The sequence below is a fragment of the Aquarana catesbeiana genome, linkage group LG06 (assembly GCF_042186555.1).
Source record: "Aquarana catesbeiana isolate 2022-GZ linkage group LG06, ASM4218655v1, whole genome shotgun sequence".
NCBI classification, from domain to species: domain Eukaryota; kingdom Metazoa; phylum Chordata; class Amphibia; order Anura; family Ranidae; genus Aquarana; species Aquarana catesbeiana.
Window position 1 is genome coordinate 378,287,008 of NC_133329.1, and position 22,442 is coordinate 378,309,449.

The 22,442-nt window shown below is 40.4% G+C and overlaps 1 protein-coding gene across 6 annotated transcripts in view; it reads left to right on the forward strand.

Moving 5' to 3' along the window:
* LRP1B (LDL receptor related protein 1B) overlaps positions 1-22,442 on the forward strand; it is a 2,172,167-nt gene that overhangs the window by 1,930,199 nt on the left and 219,526 nt on the right. For all 6 annotated transcript variants that reach the window (XM_073634235.1, XM_073634238.1, XM_073634240.1 and 3 more), the window contains 5 exons: positions 1,608-1,724; positions 2,795-2,914; positions 5,077-5,196; positions 13,302-13,418; positions 20,345-20,451. In XM_073634235.1, coding sequence (XP_073490336.1) covers positions 1,608-1,724; positions 2,795-2,914; positions 5,077-5,196; positions 13,302-13,418; positions 20,345-20,451 — 581 coding nt within the window. The remainder of the gene's footprint in view (positions 1-1,607; positions 1,725-2,794; positions 2,915-5,076; positions 5,197-13,301; positions 13,419-20,344; positions 20,452-22,442) is intronic.

Below are 22,442 nucleotides of genomic sequence, written 5' to 3' on the forward strand. Positions count from 1 at the left end.
GATGGGGAATAAAGGTCTCAGGTTCTAACCACCCAGGCACCTGTTTCCTACAAGTACATGAATCTGTCACCTGCATCAACATTTGTATTTTAGAGGCACAGTGGAATTCTGGAGAGTGTCATAGACACTCTTTATGAATTCCCCTGATTGTTTGACTTGTTTGATCTTAAAGACTTTGAATGGCCTATACAGAGCCTTGACCTCAACCCTCAACACCTCTGAGCTAAACTGAATTGCCAATTGTAACCCAGGACTTGTTGTCCAATGTCAGTACCGGAACTCACAAACTGACTGAATGGGCCCACATTCCACAGACCTAACATTCTAACATCGTAGTGCCTTCCAAGAAGGGTGGAGGCTGTTATTTGGGGGGTTTTGAAATGGAATGTCCAGCACGCACCCTACAAAAATCCCCAAGAGGTATCAGAAACTATTAGATGGTTTTAATTTTTAGCATCAATCAAAAGCTAAACTATCAACACTTTCTCTTGAAAGCAAAGGTAAACTACACAAGAAGAGAGAACTGATATGACTGAAAAGAATTGCACGGTGTAGCAGCTGATGTTGATTCAGATTTGATTGGAATGAATACAAATATCCAAGTCAGAATGTCAAGTACAACTTTCAATAAATTCCAAGGTGCAGAGGAAGATAAAACAAAGCTCCTGGGCAACTGTGATCAATGTTACAATTTGCTAGAAAAAAAAAATCTTTCCTGACCCCCAAAGGGAGTCACATTTAGTCCCTGGATTAAAACATTTCCATAAAATCAATTTATAATTATATTTGTAGATACCATTAGTTGTAAGAAACAAATCCAGTCCTTTTAAATTCCAAATTTATTTTGCTAATTAAGCTTAATAGACAAGTGCAGGATTTAAAGAAATAAACATTCATAATCACCTCGGATCGATGCTGCATCTGTCCCCCGCTACCTCTACACTGGGAACTGGGCGATCAAAGGCCACCGATCACTCAGTTCTTCAGTCTGCTCTGAGCACAGAGCAGTGACTGTCTTTCCAGCCCTCACTGGGGAGCCGGACTGTGCAGGGGATGGGAGCGGCTGGCTCAGTCTTCCAGCAGCACACTGAGAGGCTGAACCAGCTGATGGTAAGGAATGTGGGCACATTTCCGGCATTGTTGTCAGGATCCCTGAAGAGCTTAGGCTGTCTCTGTGATGTCAGCCAACAGCAGGTTTTAGCCCGCTGTCGGCTGAATCAGGGTCACAGGAGTGCAGAACTAAGTGCACTCTTGTGACCCACAAGCAAAGTATACCCAAAAGTGCTTTGGCCATACTTTTCCTTCAACCACTTTTCAAGGTTTAGTCCAGTTATAGGCAGGGTCTACTGGACTGAGTCAGACCCTGGCTTCTTTTATGGCTTGGATACTCCAACAGTGAGATCTCCTTTCCATTATAGCTGTCCACCTGGGAGTTTTAGGTGCCCCCCTCCCAGAAATAAACAGCACTAAAACCATGCACAAACTGAAGCCAAACCATTATACTACTTTATATAACTGTGCTTTATTTCTCTTTATTAATGGGAAATTATTAAGGAACATGAGTTCAATTCTATATCATAAATGACAGCACCTTTCTAATTTGACAGCTGAGTTCAAGTGCCAGCCAGGAAGGTTCCAGTGTGGTAGTGGACTCTGTGCCCTCCCAGCTTTTATCTGCGATGGAGAAAATGACTGTGGAGACAACTCTGATGAACTCAACTGTGGTAGGTGATTATGTCACATGTGAAGTCAAATAAATATGTCACTTAAAAAGACAATCAACTCGGATTGATGGCCTGTGTTAACTGGCTTTGGGCTTATGTCAATGGGCAAATGCTTCTTGCTTTCAGGTACATTCCTCCATCATTTTGAAACACTTCTCAGATAAAGTTCTTTAAAAGGTGTATGAGGTGGTAACAAAAAGTTTTGAGACTAGTTTTGTAACACGCCAACAAATAGCAACACAAGGCTGCATGCACAGTCACAGGGAGCACCAACCTTCGTAAGTCAGTTTGCCAAAAAACATCGTCCTATGTACATTGGGAGCTGTGAAACTGGTGCTATTCTGACCATGTTTTTTACCACATCTGCTGTTTTATCATGGACAGCAAAGATGTTAGGGATAGCAACAACGCTGATGCTGCAATGAGTCATTTTAGGTGTTTTGAGTGGCACATGCACTTAAAGAGTGGAGGAACATCACTGGAAGACCACGAGAGATCAGGAGGACCTTTAACTAGCTCAACCCCCGAAATAGTCAAAACCATTCGGCAACTTGTGTATCATGATCATTGGAGAACAATTGGGCGTGTCCCTCAAAACACCTCGAGCGACTCATTGCAGTATCGCTGTAAACTTGCCAAATCATATCAAACCTTCCTGTGGCAAATTCGCTCAGTTTCCCCCATAATTTCTCGTTTGCTCTTTGTTCTAACTTGCTGTCCATGATGAAATAGCAGACGTGATAACGCACGTGGTCAGAATAACACCAGTTGCACAGCTCCCCATGTGCACAGGATGATGTCTTTTGGCACACTGACTTATGAAGGTCGGTGCTCCCTGGGACTTTGCGGGCAGCCTTGTCCTGCCATCTATTGGCATCTTACAAAACTAGTCTTGAAACTTTTTGATCTCCTTTTAAGCTATTTGCCTCAAGATGCTTGCCTCAAGATGTTTTTATGTTCCTATTGACTTGTATGGAAACAGAGAAAGTTTTGATGTGATAAAAAGCCATCAACATAGGCCCTTAGATTACAGGAAGAATACTGATTTTGGTTTACCAACTTCTTTTCAGATACATATGTCTGCTTGTCAGGACAGTTCAAATGCACTAAGAAGCAGAAATGTATCCCATTAAATTTACGCTGCAATGGCCAGAATGACTGTGGGGATGAAGAGGATGAAATAGACTGCCGTAAGTTGACACCGATTTATAGAAACATTAGATTACATGAAATATTGAATCAAAGAATATTTAATATTTTGAAGATAAAATCAACAGAGTCACTAAAATTAAAATGCCAATAACAGCTCCCTGCAAAAATAAAGTAAATACGTACGCTTCTTGCTGTCTGTGTTAGTGATTGCCACTGTAATCCAGACATATTGGGGGATAATTACTAAAACTGGTGCACACAGAATGTGGTGCAGCTGGGAATAGTAACCAATCAGCTTCTGTTTTATTGTCAAAGCTTAATTACACAAGCTAATGTTAGAGGCTGATTGGTTACTATGCACAGCTGCACCATATTCTGTATGCTCCAGTTTAAGTAAATCTCTCCTATTAAGCCTAGGTTCACATTGGAGCGATTTGGCGGCAATTGCCGGCAATGGCACTGTCCGAATCGGTGCGACACTGCATTTGTGGCACCACACCGATTCCCAAAAGTAGTTTCTGTACTACATTTGTCGACTTTGGGGTGCAATTTCCATAGACATCTGTGCAGGAACCCACACAGATATCTCTGAAATCGCCCCTGAAGTCGGGACTGACATGCGGGAATGAAATCGTGCGAATTCAGCTGAACTCACACAATTTCATTCCCGCTGTCATTGTGAACCTGGGCTTAGTCTTCAGAAACCAACCCTTCCAGGAGCATCGATCCCCTGTGTCCCCCACTTCAGTGGGGCTTCCCACCAACCTTTATATCATTCCAGAACCCAGTAGAGAACTTTGTTATTGATATTTAAATTCAAGTGATAGAACTGCTTTAAAGATTACTGTAGCTCCAGTCTATAAAAAAAAACTAAGAGTAAGCAGCTTCAAATACTTAACTGTTGACTTTTAATATAAGGACACTTAACTGTCCAGGGATCCCGCGATGTCAGCACCTTAAGCCGATTTGTCAATTGGTTTTGGGTGAAAGCGCTGGCATTGTAAGTAAAGGAAATCGGCAGTGAAGCCCTTAGGCTTCACAGCCATTTTTTTTACTGCGCATGTTCAAGTCGCGCTGAATGGTCCCGCCATTTTCTGGGACCTGTGTGTGTCCCAGAAGCCAGCGGGGGGAAGGAGGATGGGCAGGAAATGTCATAGATCACCGATTGGCAATCTTACCCAGAAGTGGGAGCGGGCACCTGTCAAAACAAAGTACCTGCCCCCCCCACACAAAAAAGTGACAAATGTGGCAGTGGAGGGGGAAAGGGTGTGAACAAGTGGAGCTTCCCCTTTTGGGTGAAGCTCTGCTTTAACATCTTGCTGACAGTGCAGCACATATATGTGGCGGCAAGAAAAGTGGGCTTTAATACCCAGCTGCTACACATACTGTATGTACCCCTGACAACCTAAAGTTGTACGCTTACTGCACGTTCCCAGCACACTGTCACCCACAGCTCTCAGTCATAGCTTCTGACATGTGTGTTGCCCTATTGCTTTAGCATGCTATTCAAAATGATTGGCAATGCTATGCATCAATGCATGTAATGTGTGTCCTCGCTTGTTGCAGGAACGCATACTGTACATTAATGCTTGCATTCCCAAATGTAAATGGGCCCTAGCTTGCCTAAAATCATATATGACTCTTTTTTGTAACATATCACATGGCAACATTCTTTTAATACAATTCCATGCTTTGCAGATTGGTACAAACACAGGTTTGTTGCCTTAGTGCGTTGGGGTGTCATACATACTGAATTGCACTGCCACGCAGCAGCACGCGTTACATGTGTTTTTGCAATCCAGAAATGTAAGCTGGCTGCCTGATTGAAACTGGTAATTTTTTACAATACATTTAAAAAATAAATCTGTCATTAAAAAAATGTAGCATGCCTTTAAGATCATTTACATTATAATTTCCTTCTAAAGTTTCATTTCCTTTTACACACGGTGTAAAGCCTACACACTAAAGGAAATCTATTTGAATTATTTAAGGTACTTATCTTACTAAAATACAGGTAATTATTGCAGAGTCTGGCCACCTTCTTGAAAGATTCAGAAAAAGCGTTCAGCATTTCAATGTATGTCTAATGGAATCTTTGCATTAATACCCGTTGAATGAGAAGCTTGAGAAGATGCGCTCTGTATTAAAATGTACACTTATTAAAATGGATGAATTCTGCTCCTGTTTTGTTCTCTACTAGCTGAAAATAGCTGTTCCCCGGACCACTTTCAATGTAAAACTACAAAGCACTGTATATCTAAACTCTGGGTGTGTGATGAGGACTCCGACTGTGCTGACGGATCAGACGAGGCCAACTGCGGTGAGTATCAACCATTAAACATATTTCTAGCAGCTGTATGTATACTAGACAAGGACCTCGCGTCCATCTGGTCTTTGATATGAACCCGAGGCCTTTTCAACTCTTGATTCAAACAATTGGAGGTGCTAATGAATATTATTGCTCTCTTTTGTTGCGTTTGGAGAAAATATAAAGTTATGTGAAGCAATGGACCCAAAACATAGTAATAAGATTATATACTTAAAATTTGATTGGTTTATTTTCTTGCATCTTTTATAAAAAAAAATTGGGGCTAGCAAAGTTTGGTGTTGATTAACTAAAGTCAAATAGGCTGTTCAGTTTGCAAGGGAAGTTACACTTTTTAAATTTTCCTTGCATGTGATTGGGTATTTATGCATAGTGAACTTCAATACATTTACTAAGCCCTGGGGCAAATTCCCTTACAAGTGTAACTACCCTTTCAAAGCGAACAGCCAGTTTGCCTTTAGTAAATCAAAGGGGGTTATTTACTAAAGGTAAATCCACTTTGCACTACAAGTGCAAACTACAAGTGCAAAGTGCACTTGAAATTGCACTGAAAGTGCACTCGGAAGTGCAGTCGCTGTAAATCCGAGGGGGACATGCAAGGAAAATAAAAAAACAGCATTTTAGCTTACACATGATTGATTAATACAATCAGCAGAGCTTCCCCTAATTTCAGATCTGCCCCTCAGATTTACAGCGACTGCACTTCCAAGTGCACTTTCAGTGCAATTTCAAGTGCACTTTGCACTTGTAGTTTGCACTTGTAGTGCAAAGTGAATTTGGCTTTTGGAAATAACCCCCTTTGTTTTGCTTAGAAGGATGTGTCTCCTTTTCTTTCTTTTAAGGTGGAAAAGTGAAACTCCAACATATGAATACAGTGGGGTTGATTTACTAAAGGCAAATAGACCGTGCACTTTGCAAAGTGCAGTTGCACTCTGCAAGAGCAGTTGCTCCAGAACTTAGTAAATGAGCAGAAGCTTTGATGACTTCCATCATCCAACCATGTGCAAGCAAAAATGCTGTTTTTTTTTTTTGCTTGCATGTGATTGGGTATTTTTTGCAAAGTGAAGCTTTACCTTAATTGCAAAGTGCACAGTCTATTTACCTTAGTAAATCAACCCCACTTTATTCATTTGTTGGAGTTTCACTTTTCCACATTAAAAGAAAGAAAAGGAGACATGTCCTTCTAAGCAACACAAAGATTGATTTACTAAAGGCAAATAGGCTGTTCACTTTGCACACTGCACAGCAAATCAACCCCACTGTGTGCACGTGTTTGTGTGTGGGGGGTGGGTAGGATCCGTTTTAGGCTTTTTATGATCTCTATGTACCTATTAAGGAAATTACACTCATCTCCTGTACCAGTGGCCCCTTCCTGATCCCCTCTCTAGATTGCTTTTGCATAGCTTCCAGTATCCACAATAAAGCCAGTCTCACTGTCACCAACACCTTGTAGGTTCCCTAAAAGAATTTATAGAGAATGCCAAAAGTGGTGGTCTCTGCGAAAGGAAGCAATGTGAAATTTCCATAGCAGGGACATTAACAGCAGTAATTTCCAGCTACATTTTTCTGCACCTCTCCACTCTGCACCCCTATGCTACAGTGTAAATTAAGGTCTCTCTTGCGGAGACCCGTGTTCATTAGGTGCAGAAAACAGCAGATCTCTGCACATGATGTGAGCAAGCCCGTAAATATATCTAAACAATGGACAACATTTAGTTTGTGAGTGCACTGTGTATTTTGAAAAATTGCCATGTTTCTTTTATAGTTTATTGATTTCACATGTTCGTTATCCTTCATTGCATCTCAGTGCTGCTAAACTCCTCTGGCTTCTTTTGACTACTTCCTGCCTATATGCACTCACCCCACCACCAGTTACACATTACTGCATTGAACAAGGATCTTAAAAAGTGACAAAGGGCAGAGCATGCAAGATGTGTGCTGACAGAGCCACTTGTAGTTCCACCATGGGTGCACGGGGTAGGGTGACAATGCAGGAGCATAATTGAGAGACCATTGTCACCTCCTAAAGTGCCTAAACAAGGACCATCATGATAGGATCCCTAGGTATACTTTTAATGCAATACAATGTAAAGCCCAACTCTGGGCAACTTGAAAATTATCCATTGCAGTGGGGCTGCATCCACACTGCAAGGATTAATTGCTCATTTAGGCCAAGGGTATTTGCTAAAGTAGATTTACTTACATAATCGTCCGTTCTTCCACAATGCTAGATTAGTCCCTACAGCCTCTTCTCCCCCTATTCTTCAGTGGTTTAGGGTCCCGGTGTCTTCAAGACCAATGCAGGGTGTATATAGTCAGGGGACAGTCCCCTGGAGTGAGGAGATTGCCACCTTCCAGGGGAATTGAGATCAGGTAAGTAAAATCACTTTCGCGCTCCTCTAGACTAATACAAGCAACATTTTCAAGATTCCCAGGGTTGGGCTTTAAAAAGATTGAAAACAACCTTTGGAACTATATTACCTGTTAAAGCTTATAGAAGATCTTAGTGATTCAAGTTATATTTACTTTACTTTCATTTTTCCTAAGTAAGTCAGTAAAACAATTTAATTATCACTTACAACTTAATATTCAAACTGTTGGGGGCTCTGAGTTCACAAGTAGTCAGAATCCAGCTGTGGGCTTTTTGTATAAACCAAGTGAAAAGAAACCCCACCAATCAGCATCCAGCTGTCATTTTTTCTATTGAAGATCAGACAAAGAAAGGAAACATCTGAATGGCTTCCAAGGAGTGACATTCCTTCTACTGTATATTCATTATTCTTGTTTTTACAAATGAGCCCAGGTGTCCTGCGTACGAGCTACCCGCCGAACGTAATAGAATAAGATAAGGTTTGATCAAAAATTCCACACAGAGCCTCATAAATATGCATGTTCTACTTCTCTTTATAATCAGCTATTTCAACCTCAGCAGTGACTAGTTGTTATACACTTTGCAAAACTGGTTAAAGTAATTAGTTACCTACTGTGACTAAAAAAGAATAGTCGTAGTCATTCATTACTTTTGCTGCACACATCTTCTAGCTGCACAATTAGAAGAGAGTCAAAGGTCTGAGCAACTAATTAAGAGTTGCAGAGTAAATTAACCTTTGTATCCCATTATGCAGAAGACAAATGTAATCTTTTGTCACGGAGTTACCTTACTGATGTTGAAAACATAAAAATCAGCTGTTGATACTCGTCCATGAACATAGCATAGAAAAAAAAAAAACGACAGAGCATTGAGGAGGACATTATTTCTGGATCTTGTTTTCTTTGATATGTGTGTACAATGTGGCCCAAGGTAATTTTGGGACAAATGTAGACTTTACAAAAACAAAAACGTTTGCTTTATCCTTTTTTCCTTATTTAGTTGTATCTGGTACTTGAAGTTTATAAAAAGAGAATAAAAACATCTACACATACAGCACATGTAAATCTCTTTTGTGAATATTGTGATGCCACTTTTGAAGGACTACAGTATATTTTTTTCTGAAACTACACATAGGAACTTTACAAGAAGACCTAAAAAATTAAGGAGTGGGCAACTTCATGGCAAATGGGATTTAAAGCGGAGTTCCACCCTAAAGTGGAACTTCCGCTCATCGGATTCCTCCCCCCCTCCGGTGCCTCAATTGGCACCTTTCAGGGGGGAGCGGGGTGCAGATGCCTGTATAATACAGGTATCTGCACCCACTTCCGGAAATAGCTAGCCGCAGCTAGCCGCAAATGGCCCCCCCCCGTTGTGTTGTGGGAAACACACAGTTCCCACAACACAACGGGGACCAGTGTAGACGCGCAGCGAGACTCGCGCATGCGCAGTAGGGAACCGGGCAGTGAAGCCGCAATGCTTCACTTCCTGATTCCCTGACCGAGGATGGCGGTGGGGGCAGCCGAGAGACGAGCGATCGATCGGCTTCGGCTGCCGACATCGCTGGACCCTGGGACAGGTAAGTGTCCATTTATTAAAAGTCAGCAGCTGCAGTATTTGTAGCTGCTGGCTTTTAATATTTTTTGTTTAAGGTGGACTCCCTCTTTAATGTTGAAAAATGTAAAGTAATGTACTTGGGGGCTAAAACTTTGAATGCAAGTCACTTTTTAGGGGGGAAAACTTTGGGGGAATGCAGGATAGAAAAGGATCTGGGGGCTCTGGAAGACCACAGGCTCAGCAATGGCATGCAATGCTAAGCAAAGCAAGCAGATTATTAGCATGTATTAAAAAAGGTATTTACTCAAAAGAAAAAAATATAATTCTATCGATTTACAAACGTCTTGTCTGGCCACATCTTGAGTATGCCATCCAGTTCTGGTCACCAGCCCTCAGGATGGATGTGCTGGAACTGGAGTGAGTCTAGAGAAGGGCAACACAGCTGATAAGGGGACTGGAAGACCTTGTTTACGAGGAATGACTACAAGTATTACATTTATAATCCCTGGAGAAGAGACTGTTAAGAGGATATATGATAGCGATATGCAAATACCTCAATGGTGATTCTAGCATGGGAAAATAACTGTTCAGTTTCGGGGAGCTTAAGAAGACACGTGGCCTCTCATAAAATTGGAGGAGAAGCAGTTTACCCTAGACTGTGTAGGTTTTTTTTTTTTTTTAATGTCAGAGCAGTAAGGATGTGGAACTCCCTTCCATAATTGGTGGTCTCAGTGGGAAGTGTCGATGGTTAGAAAAAAACTCTTAGATGGACATCTTAGCGAACGCAATATACATGCATATGGAAACTGGTATTGACATAAACACACACTATCACAGGTTGAACTGGGTGGACTGGTGTTTTCATTCAACCTTACCAACTATTTAACTTTGTAACTATGTTACCTAGTTAGCTTAGGCAGAAATAAGACATAGGATATCTATAGATAGGAATATTTTCTGAGAATGATGGATAGGAGATATTTGTCTATCCTTGTGCGCTTCAGTTTAGCAACAGGAACTGCTACCTGCTAGCCTACCACTACCAGTGGTGCATGTGCAATACCTCGCTCCTTTGTTCTTCTTCATAGAAAGATTAGGGATTTGGCCCGGTCACAGGAAGTTTTCCCAAAAAGCTAAAACAACCTAGGAGAGTACTTACGTTTCTCAAATGCAGCTATTCTCAACCAAGATTTTGCTACAGTTTGTAGCGAGGGTTTTTGAGCTGTAGCTGGTTTATCTCCCATTTGATGGTGCCTGCATGGTTTTGTGAGAACCAACTGTATAACACCCATGATCATTTTAGCTGTCTAAAAAGGAGGCATTCTGACCACCACTGTAATGGAAACAATCGGACCACTGGCCCCCATGTAAGGGGCATTTTCCCACTGGCACTCAATGAATTGGTTTTAGCCAAGGTTCTAGGAGAACTGGAAACTATTTCAAGGGTTCCTCTGGTTTGAGAAAGTTTGAGAAAGGCTGCTCTAGCGTATCTGGACACACAAGGTCTCAAGCTACACTAAAGTAAAGAAACCTTTGTAGGACTGATACATTCTTTTTTCATGGAAAATCCTGTGTGTGAGAGCAAAATACCATTAATCTGCTTTATAACTATCAAGAGATATTGATGGTTAAAATGGATGAAGACATTTTATCACTAAAGTCTCTTTGCACTGAAGATATATCTAAGAAGCCAGCTAGCAATACAACACAAAGTTGTCATATTTTGGCAGACTAGACATTCTGTTCTCCTTTTGTCCAGTAAATAATTTTATTTTGCACTTCATCTTTAGTAGAACTTTAGAGATGTTTTTTTGGATAAAAAGGACTTGCTAAACATGAAAATGCCTCTAATGATAACTTTAGTAACTGGCTCACCATTTAATGAAGGCAATAAACAAAAACACTACATGCAGCCAGCAGAAGTTGTAGAAAAATAAACATACACTCATCCTTGTTTTTATATAACAAATCACTAAATATATGTTGTGTGCAATTCATTTATGTTACGCCGAGCATTCCATGAATTGTAGTCTTAATTAGGTAGACAAATTGCTTTTTGCATGTGTGCAGAAGCTTTGTTCAACTTATTAAACCCATCAAAGGCTAAATTATTCAAAATGTGGGGTAAATAAAGAAGAACTCTGCTGACCTCTATGTAATTTAAATGACCATATAACTTACCCCAGCGTGAGATAAGGATCCTTATTTTCAGCTAGTGACAGCTAGTCTAGTGAGAGCCAAAATGTGTTTTTTTTTTTACCTTCACCCCTTCACGCCTAAGGGTAAAACAAATGTTAATGCCTAAGCACAATTTTGCAATTTTGACTGTACATTTCATCACAACTACTTTATCATAAATTGATTGGTGGTAAATGGTAATGGATATCTCCTGATTTTTTATTTTTTTTTTATTATTATTATTATTATTATCAAAGGAAAACTAGTGCCAAAATAGTAGAAACATATGTTTTTTTAAATGTAGCTGTATATTTCTTGTTACATCATAACCTACTACCAAAAAACAACACAAAACACATTCTCCTGCTCTGGACGATTGCAGCAATACCACATGTATGTAGGTTAGTTGTTGTTTGTACCGATAGTACAGCCCAAAAACAATAGTGCACATTTTGCTTTTTTTTTATCCTACATAAAACACACTGACACTCAATGACACTGATACTAATTAAAAAATGCTTTTTAAAAGAAAAAAAAACTGTCAAAATATACTGATCATAACCTTTGACCCTTACTTGACCCACACACTTACCCTGACACTGACCTTGATCAAGCCTTGATCTAGCTATTTTTTATTTATTTTATTTATTATTATTATTATTATTATTATTATTATTATTATTATTATATTTTTTTTACACGTCGTTGTTTTTTTTTTTTCTCTGCAAGGAGAGAGAGAGACAATGTATCTTTCCTCCCCATTCACAGAGAGAGAGACACAGGGGTAAGCTTCACAGTGACTGATCACTGTGATAGCCAATCAGGTGACCCAGAACTGGAAGTTCCTGGTACTGATCCTTAATACGGGACCTGTGGCTCCCATCAAGACCCCGGTCTCTGCTGGGAACACGCTGCATGATGCGCTTCCAGCACAAAAACAGATGCACGTATATGAGCCCCCACGGAAGAAAGTGCAGTCTAGTGAGGCCACATATCTACGTACTGTTGGTGTGAATGGGTTAATGTGTTCCCTGCATTAAAAGTAAAAAAAAAAGTTTTATAGCGTTATGTCCTCCCCCTTCCCTGTGTAAAGGGGAAAAGAGGAGGGGAGAGATCCAGTGATGTGAACATCTCTTCTCCCTTTTCTTCCTCTTCAGACAGGGACTCAGGCAGCAGCTATTGGCTCCTGCTGCTGTCAATCAAATGCAGTGAGGAGGAAGCGGGGGTGGGGCTAAGCCCCCCTGTATGCGTCTAAGGAGTGTGGCTCCATAGACATACACTGCTCGGGAGTGCGCATACACTGTGTGCCCTCATAGCAAGAGGGTTGCTATGGGAGCACATGAAAAAAGGAGGCACCAAAATCACTCGTGGGGGACCCCAGAAGAGGAAGTTTGGGGCCGCTTTCATCAAAGCCATTGCACAGAGTCGGTAAGTATAACGTGTATTATTTTAATTTAAAAAAAATCTACCTTTAGTAACACTTGAATGACCTATTCTGTAAACATAAGATACATAAGGTTATGTTGACAAAGTGAACCTGGATAAGTGTCCTTATTTTCAAAAAAGTAAAAAAAATGCAATCACAATGTTAACATAAAGATCCTTAACCCTGTGTGAAAGTTTTGTGAACTAAGCCTATGAGCTCAATTCACAAAGCTTTAACACCAGGACTTCATTTTCACCCATGCAACTGTAATTTTAATTTGCATTGGACGCAAGTTAAGATAACTGACACTTTTTTGAAAATAAGCTTTGTCAGCAGAGCCTTATGTATTTTACATTTATAAAATCTGTCCTTCAGATTCATTTAGAATCTAGAAAGCACTAGTGAAGAGTCAGTGTAGATTATTCTCCTTGAACTCAAAGGAAAATTATAATTCTGTACGTTACCCGCCTCCTAAGTTTTGTGCAGCCTTGCTAGTCTTTTACATAAAAGTAACTTGCATTTTAGATATACTTCTCCATTGCTGCTAAGTAATGTGTTTTTAATTTACAGACAAAAAAACCTGCGGTCCTCATGAATTCCAGTGCAAAAATAAGAACTGCATTCCAGATCACTGGCGGTGTGATGGACAAAATGACTGCGGTGACAATTCGGATGAAGAATCTTGCAGTAAGTAGCAGAGTTGTTCTTATAGCGTGTATTTAAAGTGACCCTGCACCATAATTATTAATGTTCCAAATATGCAATGCATAAGTGCACATAAGCTTACATTTACCCTACGGATAATAGCAAGTCCTTATTCCCCTTCCACCATTCAGCATCTCCATACTCTACTCTCCTGTGCATATCTGATTAGGTACCATTGCACACACCAGACTTGGTAATTTTCCTCTCTTCCAGTGTGATAATTGTTAGCATACACAAAATGTATTCTTATTGCCTGTTCAGGGAACACTCAAATCTACAGGCTATTTGGCGGGTGTCCACCCCGCCGAATGCCCCACAATGCACTGCAGGCTGCGCAATGCATTCTGTGCCCTGATTTGGGCTGGTTAAGCTGGTTGTTAAGAAATGGGGTCAAGTAGCTGGCTGCGGCGTCCTTAACAACTGATGGGTAATCAGCTGCCAATGGGCTTCCCCGTTGACAGCTGAATAGAAAGGAAAAAAAACTGCCGGTAAAAAAATTGTAAAAAAAAAAAAAAAAAAAGACGGCATTGGGTCCCCCCCCAGTCCATACCAGATCCGTGACATCATAAGGGGGCGGTGCCACCAGGTGACATCGCCAGGTGGCCCTGCCCTAACCTGTATATGAATTGTCACATGGCGGAGGGGCCATTCGGCGGTCGCCCATCAGCATCGGAGGACACTGTTTTTTTTAATTTTTTATAAAGGAATTTGTCAAAAACTGTCTCTGTGTTTTTATGACTTTTTGACACTTTTTTGGTGAATGGGTATAGGTACTATGTACCTCATACTCAATCACATGCGGGGCCGGGATCTGGGGGCTCCCTTGCTAAAGGGGGCTTCTAGATTCCCATAAGCCCCCTGCCCGCATATCCCCACAACCACTGCCCAGGGTTGTGGGGAAGAGGCCCTTGTCCCCATCAACATGGGGACAAGGTGCTTTGGGGTGGGGGGCAGAGAATTATTTTTGTGTGGGGTTCCCCTTAAAATCCATATCAGACCCAAAGTCTTCAAAATGGGTACTTTTGATTTTTTATGTTTGGCTCCCATAGACTTCAATGGGGTTTGCTGCTTGGGTCAGAACTTTTCCCCTGTTCGGGAGTTCTGCTGCGAACTGAGCTGGGGGGTGTCCAGCCCAACTCTACTGTACAATACCATTATAAGGAATTGGCGTTGATCCACACAGTTTAATAGTCAAACAGCTTAAAACACTTGAAATACATGTTTTCTGTTTAGGGCCTCACATGGGTGCATAGATGCATACAGTACATCCGTGTAGAGAGCATTTTTTTTTTTTGGCACCTAGGGTGTGACTATGTTTCATGCAGCCAGCCTGTAAAAATCAATAACAGGCTGACACATGCATTGGCTGTACGGATCTTGCCACCTGATAACGTTGACCAACCATCATGATGACCTGCAGCCCAACAATTTTCACTTGCAGCTACTCTTATCACAAATGAAATATTCCCATCCGGTTTCTACGGTATATGTATAAATGGTATAGAAGGGGGAGGGGTAAGTGGCGCTGCCAAATGGTGTTATTGAATATATGTCTAGTGCCTTACATGATTAAATCCTGTGCATGCTCAATGTGAATAATCAACAGTTCATGAATTCATGAAAATCATTAATAACAAATATTCTTATATGAAAATGTGCTTAATAGTGCAAAAAGTGCAAAAAGTGACCGTCAAATTATTCCATTTCATCAGGTTGGAGTAAACTCCATAAAACAAACAAAATATTTACTCTGGTGCAAATAATTCACAGTCCAAAAAGCAACCGAATTTGTGTCTCTATATCGTAGCTTCCAAAGTCACTTGTCCCTGGATCACACGCAGCTTATAGTGCAAAGTAGGTGAATTCCACTCATGATCCCCTCTCGGTTCCACACTCACCGGGAAGATGTACCCCTGCAGGGGTAAAGAGCATTTAAGCAGAGATGCCTTTGGTCTTAGTGCCAGAAGAAGCCTCCTCCTCTACGGGTTAGATCGTATGGTGCTTTCACATATGGATGGATGTAAAAAATTGATACTCATAGCGTGAATCCATAAAATTATGAGTTTTATTTAATAAAAAGCAAAGTGTATCTTTAAAAAGCAAAGTATATCTTTAAAAAGTGCACAGTAGTGCTAGAGGATCAGTAAAATGTTACAGCCATAGATCTGGGATGCTGTGCGTTCCACAGACCTAATGCTCAAAACCGGAAGTGACGTGATGGCACTCCAAACTCCGACTTACGCGTTTCATCATCAGACATCATCAGAAACAGCGCCATCTTTGGTGCACCTCATGTCTTATATATCGTGCAGGTTGCCATGTCAACTAAGCCCGCTGGTGGCCATATTTAAAAACGAAGCGGGAGTTACACATAAGGGGTTATTTACGAAAGGCAAATCCACTTTGCACTGCAAGTGCACTTGGAAGTGCAGTCGCTCTAAATCTAAGGGGTAGATCTGAAATGAGTGGAAGCTCTGCTGATTTCATCATCCAATCATGTGCAAGCTAAAATGCTGTTTTTTATTTTCCTTGCATGTCCCCCTCAGATCTACTGCGACTTTACTTTCAAGTGCACTTGCACTGCAAAGTAGATTTCCCTTTAGTAAATAACCCCCATAGCCCATCAATACAGGGCATGTATGTATGCTCCCTAAAAATGTCTATTGTTTCCCCTTACAATAGCTGGCACTGGATACTTCTATATCCACACTTTATAGTCTAGTGCTGTCTGTTGCTCTGATGGTCACCAGAGGGGAGGATACATAAATCTACGTCTAAAATATTATTACTATAAAATAGTATCTCAACAAAGTAAAAATTAAAAAAAAAAAAAAGGTTTAAAAATTAACTTTCATATATTTAGAATGATATCTTAATATGTATATGTATTAAGTGTCCGCTTAAAAAGTTTGCTTTTTTTTTAAACGGTAGAGCAGGTATTTTTTTATCATATATATAAAATATATTTTATAACTGTTGCATGTGGAAACGCTCTTATCCTGAGCTGTTATTTGATGGCACAGAGAAAAATCAGCACGCATTACAGTATATTTTTCTTTCCATCCTTGCCTTCCTTCTGATAATTACATGCTGATTCTCAGAAATAAAATTCCCGTATTGACAAGCTGAGGAATAATGCGATTCCTGGCGAGAATGACTGTATATGACCTTTTTAGAAAAGCATAAATAACAAAGCATCAGACGATTATAATTATTTTCCCTGTCACCCGCAATAACATACAAGATGAAGGAGTGAGACTATATAAAGATCAACTCAAATGAACTGTGCATTACCGCAATCATCACATATACACACCTATATTTATGCCATATATTATTTGAATTATGTGTGATAATTGCAGTATGGTTAAAAGAAACCTGTGTAGAGTAAAATATGAAGTCTGCCTACCCTCATCTCTCCATCCAAAGGGGCCAGTTTCCTGGCTGTCATGGGGATCTAATGGCTTTGACCCTTCCTTATCCTTAGTAGGGGTGAGCTTGTGTTTTTTCTGAACTGGGTTCAGGTCCGAACCTAGTAGCCAGGTGTCATTCCTTGGCCGATGTGCTACGCACAGGGGATTTACCACCCCACAGCTGACTTATACAAAGGGGAAGGGATGCTTGTGACATTGATGACCTAACTTGATACTTGGATATATTAAATGGATGTCATTGACCTAATATGACCATGATGGCATATTGGAGTTTATTTACTAAAGGCAATTAGACTGTGCACTTTGCAAAGTGCAGTTGCACTCTGCAAGTGGATTTGCTCCAGAGCTTAGTAAATTTGGCAAATCTTGACTTTCCAAAGAGTCCCCAATCACATGCAAGGAAATTTTTAAAAAATGCATTTTTGTTTGCACATGTTTGGATGATGGAAGTCAGCAGAGCTTCTTCTCATTTACTAAGCTCTGGGGCAGCTGCACTTTCAGAGTGCACAGCTTATTTGTCTTTTGTAAATCAACCCCATTATGTCAATGATGTCATGACCACCCCCACCCATTTGTATACATCAAGGTGGAGAAACCTGTGCAGTGCATTGGCCAAGGCTTGGAATGAGCTTTTTCTTTTTTTTTCCAAACTGGGTTGAGGTCCGAATCTGGAAGCCAGGTGTCATTCCATGGCCAATGAGCTATAGACAAGGGATTCACCACCCTGCAGCTGACTTATTCATAGGGGTGGGGATGCTTATGACATTAATAACCTCATTTGATACATGGACATATTGGGTGGCAGTCATTGACTTAATATGGCCAAGATGACATTTTGGGGTTGATTTACTAATGGCAAATAGACTGTGCACTTTGCAAAGTGCAGTCGCTCCAGAGCTTATTAAATGAGCAGAAGCTCTGCTGACTTCCATCATCCAATCATGTGCAACCAAAAAATCATTTTTTTTATTTTCCTTGCATGTGACTCTTTGGAAAGTCAAGCTCTGGAGCAAATCCACTTGCAGAGTGCAACTGCACTTTGCAAAGTGCACAGTCCAATTGCCTTTAGTAAATAAACTCCAATATGCCATCATGGTCATATTAGGTCAATGACATCCATTTAATATATCCTCTTTAATATATATTTAATATATATTCTTTGCAAAGTGAAGCTTTACCTCATTTACTAAGCTCTGGAGCAACTGAACTTGCAGAGTGCACAGTCTATTTGCCTTCAGTATATTAACCCCAATATGTCATCTTGGCCATATTAGGTCAATGACTGCCACCCAATAAGTCCATATATCAAATTAGGTCATTAATGTCACAAGCCTATTCTGTCAGTGATGTCATGACCCGTCCCACCAATTTGTATACACCAGTTGAAGGATGGAGAATCCTGAATACGGTTCAGAACAAACACAAGATCCTCCCTAATTAAGAGTCATTTACCCAAGAAAAGTATGCAAATAAAAACTTAAATGAAATGGTATGTAAACCCTAACAATTATTTTTTTCCATTTTAGTCTGTTGTGTTTATTGCATGTTTTTCGGTATCACAATATGAAACCTCTTTTAATTACCACTCCAACCAAATATATATTTTTTTACGTTTTGAATAGAATAGGAAAGGACAAGGACATCTGTCAAGTTTCAATGGCTTTCTGTGTCCCCATGAGGAAGATTTCATTTCATATCATAAAAACATGTTAACCAAGTAGAAATCCCTCCAAATTAAAAATAGGTGTCCCCAGAACTGGTTGGAATATTGTAAGTTTTCCCTCTACCCTACACCATGTGCTAGTGCCAATTATACTGGATTTCCCTTCTCTTTTGGCTCAGGAGACAAATGGTCACCAGGACAAAGAGTGATATTGGATCCCTATAATAGACACAGACAGCAATAAAAACCTGACAGGTGTTTTAACCCATTCCTTTTCCACCAAAACTAGAAAAAAGTTTAGACTGAAGTTCTACTTTAATACTGAAATTTGTGGCATTAATATGTGTCACAGCAGACTGTTTAGAGGGTTGGGAGATGTAGTTCCATACGTGCACATCCTAAGTTGTCATTTAGTATTGAAGTTATAAAGCGGTAACAGTGTAAGAGGTGAGTAGTTTATCAGTAACCATATTCCAACAGTGTACATGACTGTATCTGGTTGAATATATGGGCAGTATGTTGACTGTACATGTCTCACCAGTGGTGTTTGTTTTTACACCACTAACAGACCAATTTTTAAAGGATATCGCCTGCAATTTACAGCTCATTCATAAAATGCAGGTTGTGGTGTGGAGCCTGTGGTACGTCACATGTTCTCTCTTCATAAAGCTGCAGAAAGAAATCCATGATTGGAGTAGAGGTCAGACATGATTTTGAAGGTTCATCTGACCAGGCTTTTCTCCTAGCTTTTTAAATGCTTTGCTTTTTTTTCCTATTCCGTGTTATGGCCATTCTTAGTCAATACTGCTGCTTTATAAATGCAACTCTTAGGCCCCTTTGAGGCCGGATCTGGGTTTGCTCATCAGGATATCCATTTGCTGATTCTCTGCTGAGCTGAGCGGAGCGACCAGATGACAGGTCTGTGCCCGCTCCAGTTATGCAGAGCAGACAAGGGTACAGCCTGATCTCCTATATGGGCAACCGGATGTAAACAGACCAGCTGTCCGTTTACACCTGACTGCACTCCAATCTGGAGGTAGCTGGGTGCAGGGTGGATTTGATTTATATCAAGTCGATTTAAATCACAATTTAAATCATGATTTAAATCACTAGTAAAAAGGTTCGATTTAAATCATAATTTTTAAAGAGCAACTGTCATCTCTGTCCCGCAGCAGCTCTTCCTCTGACCCGCTGTTGACTCACTGACAGTCCCATTCACTTTAATGGGATGGCTGGTGATGTGCCAGTGACACAACAAGGTGGGGAATGTGGAGGCAGCAGATGAGGGGATGCCCGCTAACAGGCGCCGCCGTGATGGATCTGAAATGACAGGTGCTCTTTAAATGTAAGGATTCTTACTGGTAGTTAGAATCTAATATTTGCAAACAAAATGAAGGTATCCTATTTAGAATTATAAGCTGTCAGGTTAGTAAAAAAGCGATATCCGAATCGATTCAATCATATAGTTTGTAGTGTACATAGATTTGCAAAGCGATGGGATAAGGGAATCCATAGAGGAGAATGGAGGGTCTGATTGGGTCCGGCTGAAAAACAAACAACCGGACCTGATTGGACCTTTCTTGTGAAAGGGGCCAAGTTTACATCACTTTGATTAAAGTTATATGCAAATGACCATTTTTATTATTATTCCCCTCCGGTCACTTTTTTGACCGAAAGATTGTGAATTTAGGATTTTCAACATTCTTCTAATATCTTTTTCTTCTGTTAATTGTTTTATTTGGATTTGATCTTATAGAACTGCATATGTTCCCTTATTTGTGTGTTTCCAATAAATTTGGTGTTTTCCACAGAGCCTCAGACATGTGCGCTGAAAGAGTTCCTGTGCAGTAATGGTGACTGCATCTCTGCCAGATTTTGGTGTGATGGTGAATATGACTGCGCTGATGGGTCCGATGAGGTGATTATTTTAAAAGTATCTAACCTAATAGAGGCAATACCAATAGCAGATACTGCAAATAGTTTGCTACTCATACAATGCCTTTAATTTAAAGCTATATCTTAAGCAGGTCTAAAGCCCGCCATACATGGAGCAAATTTCTTTCCTGCAACTGCGGTTTGCAGGAAAGAAATTTGCTCGATTCTCCCATCAACACAGTGTTGATGAGGGAATCCCTCCTGCTGAGCCAATTAATTTAAAGTGTGCTGCTGGCTGCAGTTTTAGTTGAAACCCCCTGACCTCTGATTTCTCCCTTCCTCCCTACAGCTGTATGGGGTTAATGTGGGCTGAGGGACTTGTCATATGCACCCATCAAGAATGCAAACTATGCCTGCCTTTTCCGACCCCCACCCCTTCTATAGCTTCTATCTATGAAAATGCTCTGTGAATGGAGGACAGGCAAATGAATTAAAGATCCACCACCTCCATTCATGTGTTTCATCAATGCAAGCTATAGTATGGCTTCCTGTGAATGGAGGAGGAGTGGAATGGGCATATGGTAGGTTCCCTGGCTTGTATTAACCCCCACAGGCTTTGAGAAAGGGAGCTTGCCTCCCAAAACTTAGCTTTCCAACTGTAGAGATTTGTCATTTCCCGATGCTGGAGTTATGAATGATATGCTTTGAGGCCCCGTTCACATATGTGCGGCCTTGGGTTCGTGCCTAAGGTCCGGTGCATGTCTGTTCACCGGTTCAGGTGCGATTAAGGTCCAAATTTGCACCTGAACCGGACCCAAAAATGCACATGATCCTTCTGCAATGCGGACCGTGGCCGCCCCGGACCTGTGTGAACCAGCTCAATTGAGAGGCAGTCACACTCGCCTGTCATGTGAAATGCATCCAATTTGCATATATGTGAACGCAACCTGAATCGTCTCATGTTTGTGAGTATGTCTTTGGCGTTTTTTCAATAAACATAAAATTGGTGTTGAAGGTAATGCAACTTAGGCCTTTAAGGTCCACTTACTGTATATCATAATGGCCTGGATATGGACACGCTGAAACTTGAAAATGGCAGATATATTTTACCGGTGCCCTTCTGAAATTTCTTTTTTGGAGAGCAATTTTTCTTCTCCAACTTTTTTTTTATTTTATTTTTTTTTGCTACTTGGAATATTACTGAAAGCCTAGATATATTCCTCTAAAGAGGCTCAAGAGAACGGTGAACTAGATTGCAAAAATTGAAATATGGCACTTCAATTCCTTCCTCTCATTTCATTGCAAATAAAGTGTGGCCTTGAGCTCTGTTTGTGTTTTCTGCCTACCGCCGTGAAAGGAAAGGAGAAAAAAAAAAAGAAACTTTTCTGCAATTTGAGTAGACAAAGGATCCATTTATTGCTAGCCCGGAAAAGTAAAGTTTAGCTGCATCCTGGTGAGCAAATGCTGCTGTTTGGTAAATGAGCAATTTTCATTAAAGGATAGGGCAGCGCACAATAGCAATAGTACGATGGATTTGAAGGAAAGTGCTCACCTGTATATCTCGGAATAAAAGATCAGGTTCTTCCCTAGTGCTTGTAGAATTACAGTATTTAGATATATACCTTCTTTTTTTAAATCCTCAGACCAATATTATTTATGTTCCATTAAGATTTTTTTTAGCTAAAATTTTAATTTGGTGTTAAAGTCCTACTCCCAGCAAAACGTTTTATTTAATTGGATAAAACAGGAGTTGGATTCGCCATTAACTACTTGAGTCCCAGAGTGGTTTTTTTTTGCTTTTGTTTTTTCAATGGCTTGGTTTCGCACCTTATAGTTTTTTTGTAGTCTATCCTAACATTTCTTGGGGGCAGATAAGGCATATACAGCAGGTAAAATAAGTATTGAACGCCTCACCATTTTTCTAGGTAAATACATCTCTAAAGGTGCTATTGACATGAAATTTTCACCACATGTTGGTAACAACCCATGCAATCCATTCATATAAAGAAACCAAAACAAATAAGTTCAGAAATA